The 12,889-nt window shown below is 39.4% G+C and overlaps 1 protein-coding gene across 1 annotated transcript in view; it reads left to right on the forward strand.

Moving 5' to 3' along the window:
• The first annotated feature begins 12 nt into the window (after positions 1–12).
• Positions 13–12,889, forward strand: part of LOC113501174 (supervillin-like) — an 87,298-nt gene continuing 74,421 nt past the window's right edge. Inside the window, exons 1-8 of the mRNA XM_026882234.1 lie at positions 13–2,438; positions 4,665–5,158; positions 5,682–5,957; positions 6,127–6,321; positions 6,615–6,974; positions 8,198–8,328; positions 9,962–10,552; positions 11,136–11,245. Of these exons, the coding sequence (XP_026738035.1) occupies positions 649–2,438; positions 4,665–5,158; positions 5,682–5,957; positions 6,127–6,321; positions 6,615–6,974; positions 8,198–8,328; positions 9,962–10,552; positions 11,136–11,245 (3,947 nt within the window). The 5' untranslated portion in view covers positions 13–648. The remainder of the gene's footprint in view (positions 2,439–4,664; positions 5,159–5,681; positions 5,958–6,126; positions 6,322–6,614; positions 6,975–8,197; positions 8,329–9,961; positions 10,553–11,135; positions 11,246–12,889) is intronic.

Raw genomic sequence — 12,889 nt, forward strand, 5'->3', positions numbered from 1 at the left:
TAATATAACCTAACTTCTTTTAACACATTTATTTTCTTTGTTGCAGGAAGCATCGCAAAACCCAGAACTCGCCGACCCCTTGAAGCACCACACCCCAAGACTGAAAGCTCACTGCCGTCTTCCAAAGTATCTCCTAAAACTACTTTAAATTTATCTTTCGGAATCAAATCGACTCCACTGAAGTCTTCGCCTTCAAACTCCACTCCACAAAAGACTTATGACAGACGTCGAAGTCCTGAATCTGGATCCAAACCTAGTTGCATACCTCTTTCTAAGAAATCATCAGACAGAAATAGTCGGACCTCCACATCGCCGACCAAACAAGATGTAACTAGAGACACAATATCTAGCAAATCGAAAATTGAATCGCCTAGAAACAAACCAACTCGAAAAAGTCCAGATAAAGCCAAGAGTGACACGGAAAATAATCGTATCGATCGAAGACATCGAGCTCAAAAGGATAGTGAAAGTCTTAGCGAAAAATATCATTATTCAAAGAAAAGACTGACTAGTTTAGAAAATAATTCTCCCAAAAAAACTAATGATTCTAAAAATGTTTCGCCTAAAAATGCTTTGAATGGTAATTCTCGAGCAAATCCGGAACCAGATGTAATTGCTTGCGTATCGGAAAATTCTAAAGCTACGAAAATGTCTACGCTTCATGAAACTGTTAGACCACATAACTCTAGACTTTCGCAAGAGCTGGATAGCCTAGCTGCGTTGACTAAACAGACATTAGATAGGGTTAACAAATTGTCGAATAACTTAACTAGTAATAAGGTAAATTTAGACGCTCCTGAGCCACGTTTTGACTCTTTATTCACACCGAAATCAGAGATAAAACTTAACAATCACTCTTATAATTATGGTCTAATCAACGACAGGCCCGTACACAACAGGGGAGTGACGGAGAGGTTAAGAGATATAGACACGGCAGCTCAGAGACTGATTGATTTTGAAAAGCAAAGTGCAATGTTTTCTGATCTCAATAATGATACGTCTAGTCAAAGTCGCCGTCTTGATACTTCGTCGACGTCTTGTAGTCATACACCCGTGTCTATCCTCAAACGAAAATCTATTCACGAAGATTCTGCTGCGAACAATAATACAAACCCAACTATTGCATCACCGCCTGTAACATTTTCACCTAGCGTTGTTGAACCGCGAAATGGTCGAGCTGATAGCAGACAGCGCCAAGGTATTTTGAAGAAACGAAGAAGTTTAGACGAGTCTCAGGTAGCTCGCAGGAGATCATGTAGTCCTGAAGTCTCCTTTGCTGAAGATGGTTCTTTAGAAACAAACAAATCTATTTTGAAAAACAGGAGATCATCATTAGAGGACGTCGTAAGAAACAGATCACCTGATGGCCAAATTCAAGGTATACTTAAAAGGAAAATGAGTAGAGAAGAAGAGCATCATACTGATGACCTGTCTCAGAGCTCTCCGGAACCCCATGGAATATTGAAGCGAAAGTCTAATTCTAGTTCTAGCAGCAGCACAGCCTCATCTCATGTTTCTATTGCTCAAGCTGTATTGTTAGCAGCAGCCGGTGGTGCCGAAATAGTAGAAGATGATAAAGAAATTGTGAGGCCTATACTTAAGAAAAAGAGCTTTTCAGAGGAAAGACCATGCCCAAATGTGGTTCCGTCTGATACACCGAGACCGATACTCAAAAAGAAGTCGATGGAACATGATGATTTCGACTTCGACTTACCAAAAAAACCGATCCTAAAGTCGTCAAAAAAGTTATCTGGAGATGAAGGACACGCTTCTAGTTTCGATTTGAGCGAAGACGACCGAAGCTCCCGAAGACCTTCACTCCTACGGTCCAGGACATCTGACCACTCCGGATCGGAATGTGAAGCTGCAGTTAGACCTATTTTAAAACAGAGAGGTTCGAGTTTGACGAGGGAACGTAGCCAATCCCCGCGCCCACGGCTCTCTTTTTGCGCGGACAACGATGCGAACATTATTAGTGTAGCAAATATCAGTTGCGACGCGAGCGACTTGTCGGCGGCTGGACCGCGACGAGTTTTGAATCTCGCGCCCGCTCCAAACCCGGAAGAGAGCTATCCTAGTGCAGTGCTACGACGGAGGAATCTCCGACCCAAGTCTAATCCGCGATCGAAAAGCCTCGCGTGTGATGTCAACGATGAGTTACTCTCAATATTGAACAACCGCAGGTTAAAGGTTGAGGAAAATTGTGAAAACGGACTCTGTGAACCTTGGAACCATACGAACAACAACGAAACTGAAAACGATAATAATACAAAACCCTTTCCATCGATCGCTTCTCGCATAAAGTCCATGGAACAAGCTCTTACTAAAGATATATTGTCAAGAGACCAGCCGTCAACATCTAGAGCGAAAAACCGTGATAAGGAGCGTTACAAGACGCAACCTATCACAGTGGAAGAGATGCGGTCGATTACTTCCAGGTAAATATGCACAAACTATTTTAACTCGGAATGTTTTTGAGCAAACATCTGATTCAAAGTCATTGCAACATTCGAGATCTTCCTAGTCTTCCTACACACTAATGTGCTCATTTAATTGTTTGTATATCATTTACATACTTTCATACATCACAGTACCGTGCATTGGCCGACTTGTTACTAATAACTGAAATATTTAAATATTATTTTTATTAATTGTGTGAATTTTCTTTGTCATTGAATTGGCGTCCTTAGATATGACTTTATTTGCAAAGGTGATTGTGCTGTGGCCGGTGTGTTCGGAGTTCGAGTCTAATACTTGGCTCCCCGCCATTATTTTGATGGGTGAGCGGCCCACGCCACACGTGGGCTGCCCGCCGAATGTTTTGTTCCGAACGCTGTTCATTTCGTTGTCCAGATGTTTAGTTAGTCATCACGGTTTTATTCACTTGTAAATATTAGTACTATCTATTCTTTCTACTTTATCACATTTATACTATATTTTTCATTATAGTTATAAAATCCATTGACATGAATTTAGGTATGATGGGGATATTTTAACAAGAGAATTGTGTGTTGAGTTTTCTCATTTATGTTTCACTGATTGCAGTAGATTAATCTGAGCTTAGTTTCAATTTGGGAGACTTTATTTAAATAGTAACAAAAGTTTGTAGTTTGCTGTAGCTCTATTGAGTTTCAACTCTTTGAAGATTTATCCTAATGAGAATTCTGTATGATGTTTTCCTAATTAACTGCTTTATGAAATCCTTCACGAAGTTGTTAATTTCTTGTTTTAGTAGGCTTACATCATTCAACAGTTTCAGTTGTCGGTTTGAATTATGCACTAGCTACCGTAATTTTTGATCAGTGAACGATTGAAACGATCATTTTTTCATCTTAACTCAAAACTAAAGTGAGAAAGCTTTAAAAAATATGCATCGTTTTGTCTGGAAGTATTCTCCCGATGAGTAAGTCACCTATTTGTTAATGCACCTAAATAATTTATAATAACTGGGTCGCTAGCACGTCTCTACTACGGTCGCTTTTACCAAAATTTAGGTCGATGCTTGAAAAGTTATAAAATATTAACGGAGTCGATTTGTAAACAAATTTGATTTCCTTAACATGATGTAATCGATTCTTGTAGTTTGTATTTGAATATGTAAGGGTTTAGTGCTCAAAGGGGATATTTTAACGTTAATGCATAATTTATCTCACATCTATTGTATGGTGATATTCTTTAACATCCTTTGAAATTATATTTAAAACGAAGACGTACGTAGATGCGCTATTGTTATTAAAATATATTGTAATTCCCTGAGAAAGGTATATGTGTTTATTATATTTCCTTGATTATTTGTTCACAAAACATCTTTTTATAGCTTTGGCATAACCTTCTTAACAAATGCTACCGCATTATTCATCTTACCGACTTGGCGTTGTCTTCTTGGACTATAATAAGAATAAGTCCAAATAAGATTGTTGATGCGACCTGTTGCTCCGTTGCCTAATCTGTTGCGTTCATCTACTGCAGTTGTTAAACACATTCGAGTATAGATTAATATTGTTGTAATTAGCATCGCTTCGACATGCTACTGTTACATTCAGCGAGCGGTGTCTTGATGACGGAAATAAGCGCTCCAGTCGTTAGTGGGTCAAACACTATTTCGAGCTCTGTTGTGCTTCAAAGCACGCATCAAGAGTTTTATGAGCGACCCGACTGTGCTCCCATCTCCTTGCGCCCTTAATGCTCTGCCCATTTAATCCTTATTGCATTTTTGAATTGCTGTATTAAGATCCTCGGACTTACGTGTTTGAGAAAGTGTCATAAAGACTCGTTTGGCACCTAGAGCCCATTGAAAACTGTATTTAATGTGCTATTTTAGACTTTTATTTTAGAAGTTTACTGCAGATTTGACATAACCAAAGACAACATAGAGCGGCAATGGCGACAAAACAGCATCTTAAAATACTGTTGTCAATTTTCAATTAATAAAATCATTTAGGGTAGATCTTCGATCGATAGGATTCAATTCAAGATCGGACATTTATATTTAGCTTATATTGCCGATGGTGTCAAACTTCCCTAAAACGATAGATCGGCGACGCCGATCCAATCACTCACGCCATAATTCATCGAAATTTATGAAGGCGAGCTGAAACAGCGGCCGTCTCTCTCTTATGTACGGCTGTGTTCTACTTTAAAACGTTTCTTTTCTCATTTCGCAGTTTGGAGCCGGGCCAAGCGCGTTTCCAAGCGTTCGGCCCCGCGGGCTGTAGTTTTCCGAGCCAACCCGTCGAGTCCGGTGTTGCTCCCTCTACCAGGGGCCCTTATCCCCTACCGGGGGAACCCGAAACAGATCCCTTCACAGACTTCGCGAAGGCTTTGGATTCACCGACATACGGAGTGAGCTCCTACACGGCCAAATCCCCTACTGCTGCAAATTGTTTTTCGGACGGCGGTAGTACCAAGGACGACAGTTATGGCGAAGCAACTTTTCTAGACTTTGAAAACATTGCTGCTAACGCCGAAAGAAAACAGTCGACGTTAGACGAAATCGAACAAGAAGTGAACAAAGTACGCGTCGCCTTGGACGAGGACAGTCGCGCCTTGGAAGAAGACGAGAGGCAGCAAGCCGAGGCTGACAACTGGAGTTTAAATGTGTCTTGTGATAGCGGTGTGTATAATCGTGCCTCCTCCAGAGACTCAGGTCCACATTCCGGTGAGTGTGATACAAAAAAATCTAATGACGTTCGGCAAACGGTTTCTTTATTAAACTCGTAAACTTATTTTTATCGAATCAAGCTTGCAGCGTGCCATAATTTTCAAACATCATTAGGCTTATTTAGTGCGTCCAGTAGTCACAACTGTCAGTGTCATAAACTACATGTAGATCAGTTGTGTCCGGCGCAGCCGGCGTTAACTTGCGGTTTGTTTACGTTCTGTTTGGTAAAATTAGATTTACCGAATGCGCCGCTATTCGCATTAGGTCGGTTTTGAAAATAAACACGGTATAACCTTGCAGATGTCTCTCGGCCCTCTTATTTGGGTCAATGTAATGCACGTGTTCTTTGTCAAAACGACATTGCATTAGTCAAAGGTGGATTAATCGCTTATCGAACCGTTTGTAACCATTTTTTATTCAGCTAGATGTTGAAATTAACTTGCATAAAAACCTGGCAATAATTTAATATTTCGATTGATCAGTTTCTATTATTCATGTTTTATTATATCTCAAATTCCAGGTGAAGAGCTCGGCTTGATTGAAAGTCAAGAGATAAGGGAGAATCACGCTACAAACAGTAGCAGCAACGAGTGGTCTTCTTCGTCTATCGAACGTGGTCTTCTCAACATGGATCGCGAACGGAAATCCACCGAGACCGAGGCTATGCGTAGTCCAGAGGACCCCGGCAGCGACGACGAGGGAAGGGAAAACAGCGGCTTCGCACTGGGACTCGTGAAGAGTAACAGTGTGGTCGCTCGAGCCAGCATGTGGCAGCAGCTGCAACAACAGGCTAAAGGTCATTAAATTTAATATTTCTTACCCCGCGTATAATTACAACATATGTTGTGACGGAAAAAGCCTTGAAACCAGGAAAACGATGAGTCACTGGAAATCTGTTCCAGAAATGTCGATCAAAGCCAAACCTAAATTTTATAACACTAATAAATCTTTGACTATCGTTCCAGGCACTCCAAAACCTCTGCTTCGTCACAGTCGCTCCAAACTGAAGGAGGGAACATCAGTGGCGGACAGGTTCAAGAGCCAGCCTATATCCTTCCCGGCTCCTGAGGTCAGCCCGAGCGAGCCCACCATCGAGCAGGCGTTCTCTTCTCTTGCTCAGTCCAAGAGCACCGCTAACGTGTTGGACAGGGATGAAGATGGTAAGCTTCCTATTCAAATAAAGCATACAATTTATTTTATTATCCAAGTTTTTTTTTTGTTCGTTTAATTTTCGATATAAATTTATTTTGAATTTATTAGATTTCCAATGGTAACGTAAAAGGCATGTAAATTTGCATTCAATTCGAAATTACGCTTTCTATCTTATGTATCGTCGGCTTTTGTTTCTTTTTTGCATGTCCTCGACTACTCTACTATGTGTATGTCCCGGGCTCTATCGTAAACACACAACTGCACAATGTTATGTAAATACGCACACACTCACCGGTGGCAGCTAAGTTAGACGAAGACGATCCGGCGAAGATGTCCCTCTCGGAGAAAATGAAAATGTTCAACTCGAAGCTGACGCACAAGCCGCCGGTGTCGGGGCCGCCGCGCGCGGGCGGGCCGGGCGGGGCCGGCGGGCCGGGCGAGCCCCGCGCGCGCGGCGCCCGCCTGCGCACCATGCCCGTGCTGGCCAGCCAGCTGCACGAGGCCATGGAACACAACGAGAGGCTCACCAAGTCGCTGACGCACGACGACGTACCGCGTAATAATGATTTTCAATTGAAAATGGAACTGTTCCGTTCGGCCAGCGCAAAGAACACGTCTTTAGAGTATATTATGAGGCAGAATGCCAAATTTAGGAGCTTAGGTCTGATTTGTTCTTTATTATGAGTTTGATTTGTCGTTTGCTTGAACAGTTCGCTTCTCTGGGTTTGATTGGTACTAATCTATCGTTGTAACAACGTAGTCGGTGAGTCTTGGTTATTTGCGCATGCTGTCTAGTTTTAATTCTTGCACGATTTATATGCACGTTCTATTCTATATTTCTTTAACATTTAATTTCATTAGGATTGATGTTGTGTAGAATTTGAATAATTTAACCGTATGGTCGACTCATAATAATCCATTAAGTGATTGCTGGTGTTGCAGAATGTTTTAGTCGGAAGAACGTAACATTATGAGGCTTGAGTAACAATTATACGAAGCGCATGCGCCGTGGAGCGTGTACCGTTGCCGTCACTTCGAGATATTGACATAAATCATAATCTTTAACAGACCGTAGTTTTTATTTCGAGCTCAATAATCCAGTTAGTCATCTGCTTGTTCAGTGTTAGTCATCAGTTTTATATAAATGTGTAAAGCACGTTTGAAACGATGGTGTTCAAATAGTAGCTGGAGTCATGGTGATGTCTGAACCATGAGGTCGCCTCCTAAGGTCGCGACACAGATACGTAGGCGAGGACGGGACGCGATGACTTGCTATTTTAGTTATTGTATAATGTTACGGCAATTATATTGTTGTGACTTTTTTGTATGATTTTCTTTGATGTAGAGCATTTACGAAAACTATTGTGACAAACAAAAAAGTTCAGGTAGTGTGACTAAGATATTGTTGCATTATTGTGGTGTTTTCGTTGACTTGAAAGACAAATTAAAGGGGGCAGGCTTATTTAAGCGTTGAATTATCCTCAAAACTAAGTCAAAATGCAAAATAGAACAAAATTTAAGACTTGTTAGTAATATCATCTGTCAAGGTTGAAAAATATAAAAAACATCCGTCCGTCTCTCGCTGCAAATCTTGAGCTTTACTAATAAATATATACAGGATTAGTTAACTCCTATAAATTTGAATACTTTTAAAACACGATAAAGCTTTGATACGAGTAAAAAAACAACGTCGGACTAGTCTAGATACCAAAATATAAAAAAAACAGTTTGTATTAATAATTCCTCCTAATCGATAATTGAATCGATTAATCGCATACTTCTCAGTATTAACTTACCCTGTATATGACTGGTTTCTAGCTACGCTTTGTAAATATGGGGCGCATTATAACTAAGGCATATATTAATATATTCCTTGTGTTGCAGACCTCGATGATGACTCACCTTCGGAGCGAGCTCAAAGGATGATCACACCCGAAGTGCGCGGGATCCTCAAGTCTGGGTCAACTGTCGTGCCGCCCAGACCTAAGACATTGGCTAAAGGAGAAAGTTCCGAGGTTAGTGTTTAATACAATATGACACCATATATTAACTGCACGAATAACGGAGTGATGCAGGTTATTACGACAAACTCACTGAGCAAGACCTGTCGCGGGGTCGATCCCCGCTTAGGACAAGCATGTGTGATCCACCACTTATCCGGAGACTGGATGGTCTTGTGCGTGTGTCTTAATGATTACGAAACCTCCCTCGACAAGGATTAAATTCGGTAATACAGGAGACGCTTAAAAAGAAAAGAAAATGAATAAAAGTAATTTTGCAATGCAAGTATTCTATTATACCCTACTAGTGACTATTGGCAACTATAGTCGGCTAGAGACTGAAGACTATCGGTGGTGTTATTAAATATTCAAGTCATTTATAAAACTAAAGCTTCGTCGTCGGGCTCGTTTGAAGCTGATATAAGAGTTATGCTTTTAATTTGTAAGAACTACGTGAGAGTCTTTCAAGTGAAACAAAAATACAAAATTCCTGAATTTGATTTCGGTTAACTGCCCTAACTGATTCTGGCTTAAAAGTTATCATAAACTGTCTGTATGTACCGACACAAAAGTGCTGTTTTTAATTTGGCTTTAAAAAAACTGCCTGTTACTATAATAACACTTTGTTGTCAGAACCTAAAAATAATGGTGTCTCCATAGCAAGTTGGCATGCAGAGCAATGAATCAGCGTCTCGTCGCGTTTCGGAAGTTTTATACGTGACAGTGATTTGTTTTATTGTTAATATATATAAATCCCGCTGAAGGGAATCTCTGGACCATGTAGCCAAACTCCAATGTTAGTTATTAGGGTGCAGTGAAATATTGTTTAAGCATCATAAATATGCTCTCTGTATATGTTTTCTTTACGTCCGGTGTTAGATCAAAAAACGCGGAAGTTTTATTAGTTGCGATATCAAATTGTAAAGTGAAATGTTTCCCTTAATACATACTACATGTATTTCAATATAAATTAATAATTAAAGTATATGCAACATATCATATTTATATCCAAACCATATCATCTAAAACCCATTAAAGTGATAAAACATACATGACTCAAACCTGTCTATGAAGTCAAAAATAGATCATAGTACATTAGTAATGGTCTATAAAAATAGCTCGGTTGTAAAGTAGCTATGAACTATGCAAAGATCAGTATTTTGGCCGACCGTGTATAGTACAGTCAGCAATATAAGTCGGTTAACTCAAGAATGTACACCATCATATACAATGAGCTGTCATTTCGCCGTAAGGTTACAAAATCATCACCATTTAGTATAATGAAGCATGCTGAACACCAATTCCTACATGACACTTGAAAAATGTACATTGTCACTTGTATTTTTATTGCTGACTCTACTGAATACAATATAGGTAATGAGCCAACTAACAAGGTAAAGGTCTCTGTATAAACTGTTTGACATTAGTGTGACTTGCAAGAAAATTACGCTGTTAGGAAACGTATGACGGATGATTATAAATACATTTGAGCTTGAAAGGGTTTTGATTGGTGTTCCGTAACGTTTTGAAATCACATGTGTTATATAATGATTTGAGATGTTGTTATCTAATAAGACACACTACAGTGACTGCTTGACAGATTTTATGACAGCAAAATGATGTAACAAATTCGTTTTGTTGTTTACAGGGCCTGAAAGATGAAGGCATCGATAGCTCTTCAGATGAAGAATCCGCATCGGCTTCCAGCGTGTCATCATCAGAAAAGAGCTGTTCCTCCTCCGACAGCTCGGATGAACTGCCTCTGCCAGACCCCAAGCCTCGGAGGTTCCAGCGGAAGCTCAACAAGCTGATGGGATCCCGCACGGAGCCTGACCTCACCTCGCACACCACTCAACCAGACCCATTCCCAATCAAACCTTCATTCCCGAGCGTGAAACTACCAGGCGCCAATGAATTGAAGGAGCGTCTTACTCAAGCGAAGAACCCAGACGTCAAAATCCCAATGCTCGGGAAACTTGGGAGGAAACCTTCTGAGGAGGCCAAAAAGGAGGATGACCAAACAAGGTATAGGAGATTCGTAAAGAAAATCGATGAACCTATTCAACTGGGCAAGTTGAGGAGGCCGGCAGAAAAGGTCCCGCCGTCGCCCCAGGAGCCCCCGCCGACGATTATGAAGATTTCTGCCTTGAACCAAGCTGCCAAGAATAAGTTCTTCGGTTTAGAGGCGAAGAAGAGTATCGATGAGCTTGCTGCCGCTGTCAGAAAGTACATTCCACCGGTAAGTAGTGTTACATATAAATATCACTCTGGCTTAGCTTTTTTGAACATCATAAAAAGCATGCGTTGATCGATCTGAAAGACGTCCATTGCACATAGAATTACATGGTCTCTTTTTGTCTTTCATCCGTGCGTTCTAATAAACACCAAAACTCTTTGCCCTCAAAAATTACTAAACGATTTTCAAATAATTTCCAATTGTTGAGTATTATCATCGTTAGTAAAAGTAAATGGGCTCGAGTCCGCGAGTTAAATTTTGTGCTCTGGCTGGGTTGTGAGTCTGGCGCTGTTGTCTAGAAAGTCTGATTAAGGGGTATCGTGTTACCCAGGTTGGTTACTGGGTTGAGGAGGACAGATAGGCAGTCGCTCAGTATAAACACCGGTACTTAGCTGCATCCGATTAGACTGAAAGCCGACCCCAACATACTTAGGAAAAAAAGCCTTTGATGTAAAACGGTTAAGCCGCCAAAGCCCGCTGTCAGAAATTGTGCTATTTTTGTTTCGAGTCATACTTAATTTTCTGAGAGTCTATCCGTCTATAACTTTATGAATTCTACTATAACTCCTGTTATCTTGTGTCGTAGGTAAGCAAGTCCATGTCGACGCACACGATGGAGGTGCCGGGCTCGGGCAGCGACGGCGAGAGCAGCGGCGGCCGCGAGGTGCGACACATCAACACCAGGGTTAGACACAGGTCAGTACATAAACTAATATGATTTGGAATAATAATTAAATCTTGTATGACAATAAAGTCGGAATAAAGTAGGATTTCTGAGACGTTAATTATAATTGTACCTTTGTTATACAAATTGTAACACGCTTAAAACAACGAGTGATTTATTTTCTTTAAAATGCGACCCAAAAAAGAGTGTCGTTATAAGTTTGTCGTGTCTGTGTCTGGCATAGCTCCCGAACGGATTAAGCGATTTCAATTTAGTTTGTTTTATACAAAATGAGAATATTATTATTTGGGTGTTCTTGGACAAGTTTGACAAAAATCAGTTTTTTTTATATGAGTTCATGATCATTAATCTGCAAATGGCTATTTTTTTAATACCTCTTATTTTATTCAACAGTGAATCAAGAGATAATTAATTAAACAGAAATATGAGTCATCGGCTTTGAATAGTCTTTATCTTTATGCAATTAAATTAATCTTAGGATAGCTTAACGACACTGACTGAATATTTAATTCCCTTATCTTTAAAAATCCTTAAATAGAAATAAAACAAAATTTTATATAGAAAAACAAGCCAACTTTGCCAATCAAGGTAGCTTTGCCCTAAAAGCAATTTATAAGCAAATCCTCTAATGTAAGAAACAATTTTAGTTTTATGGTAACATTTATAATCAACTTTCTACCCAAATAATAAATATTGCCATAAAACTAAAATTGTTTCTTACATTAGAGGATTTGCTTATAAATTGCTTTTAGGGCAAAGATACCTTGATTGGCAAAGTTGGCTTGTTTGTCGGTATCTAAAATCTATAAAATATTTTCTACCATTGGCTAATACTGTTATCTAGTAAGTTTGAATATAAATTTCCATAGTTAAACACAACCACATGTCGTATAGTGTGTTATGTTGGACTCACATGTGGTCCGACTCGTTTCCGATTTTAATGACTTTCTTGATTGGATCCGTTTAAATGTAACGCAACATATTAGAGTATATCTTAGATGGTTGGTTTGTGTATGAAGATGTTGAATAGTTATAGAGCGCTTTTATTTATTTAAGAAAGGTCACTATTTTATTTAAATTTAAATATTAAGAATTGTGAACAAATAATGATCATATTATCTAGACTTGCCACATTTATTTTAATTCGAAAACAAAGTGCATGGCAATTCGCTTCTAATTAAAGCCGCTAAGGATCTTTGAAAGTTACTAATTTTTATATTTGTCCTCTCTTTTGTTCCTGAAGGTCGTGTACAGTTGGTCGAGAATGTGTTTATTAAGTTTAACGATGTTTTTCGATAGCACCAAGCACTATTATTTCGTTTTTAAACACGCAAAAGCATTTTTATCTTCATTTCGAAATATGTTGCAAGAAAAAGTCATAAAAATCAATGCTCGCAGACGTAAATGCTTTTAAAAAACTTTAAATTTAAGCACTTTGTTGTTTTAATAGGTTTATTTAAGCAACCAAGCAAAATTTCCTTGGAAGCAGGCTCATAAAAGTATTTAGAGATGAGGTAGTGCCCAAATCTGTGCTAACTTAAAATCAACATATCAATAGCTTTAAGTGCAATCTGCTATAAAATCAAAAAACAAATATCATTATTAAGACCGCTTACATTCACATCAACCGACGCTCTAGAACTTATTCATACTCA

The sequence above is a fragment of the Trichoplusia ni genome, chromosome 15 (assembly GCF_003590095.1).
Source record: "Trichoplusia ni isolate ovarian cell line Hi5 chromosome 15, tn1, whole genome shotgun sequence".
Taxonomy (NCBI): domain Eukaryota; kingdom Metazoa; phylum Arthropoda; class Insecta; order Lepidoptera; family Noctuidae; genus Trichoplusia; species Trichoplusia ni.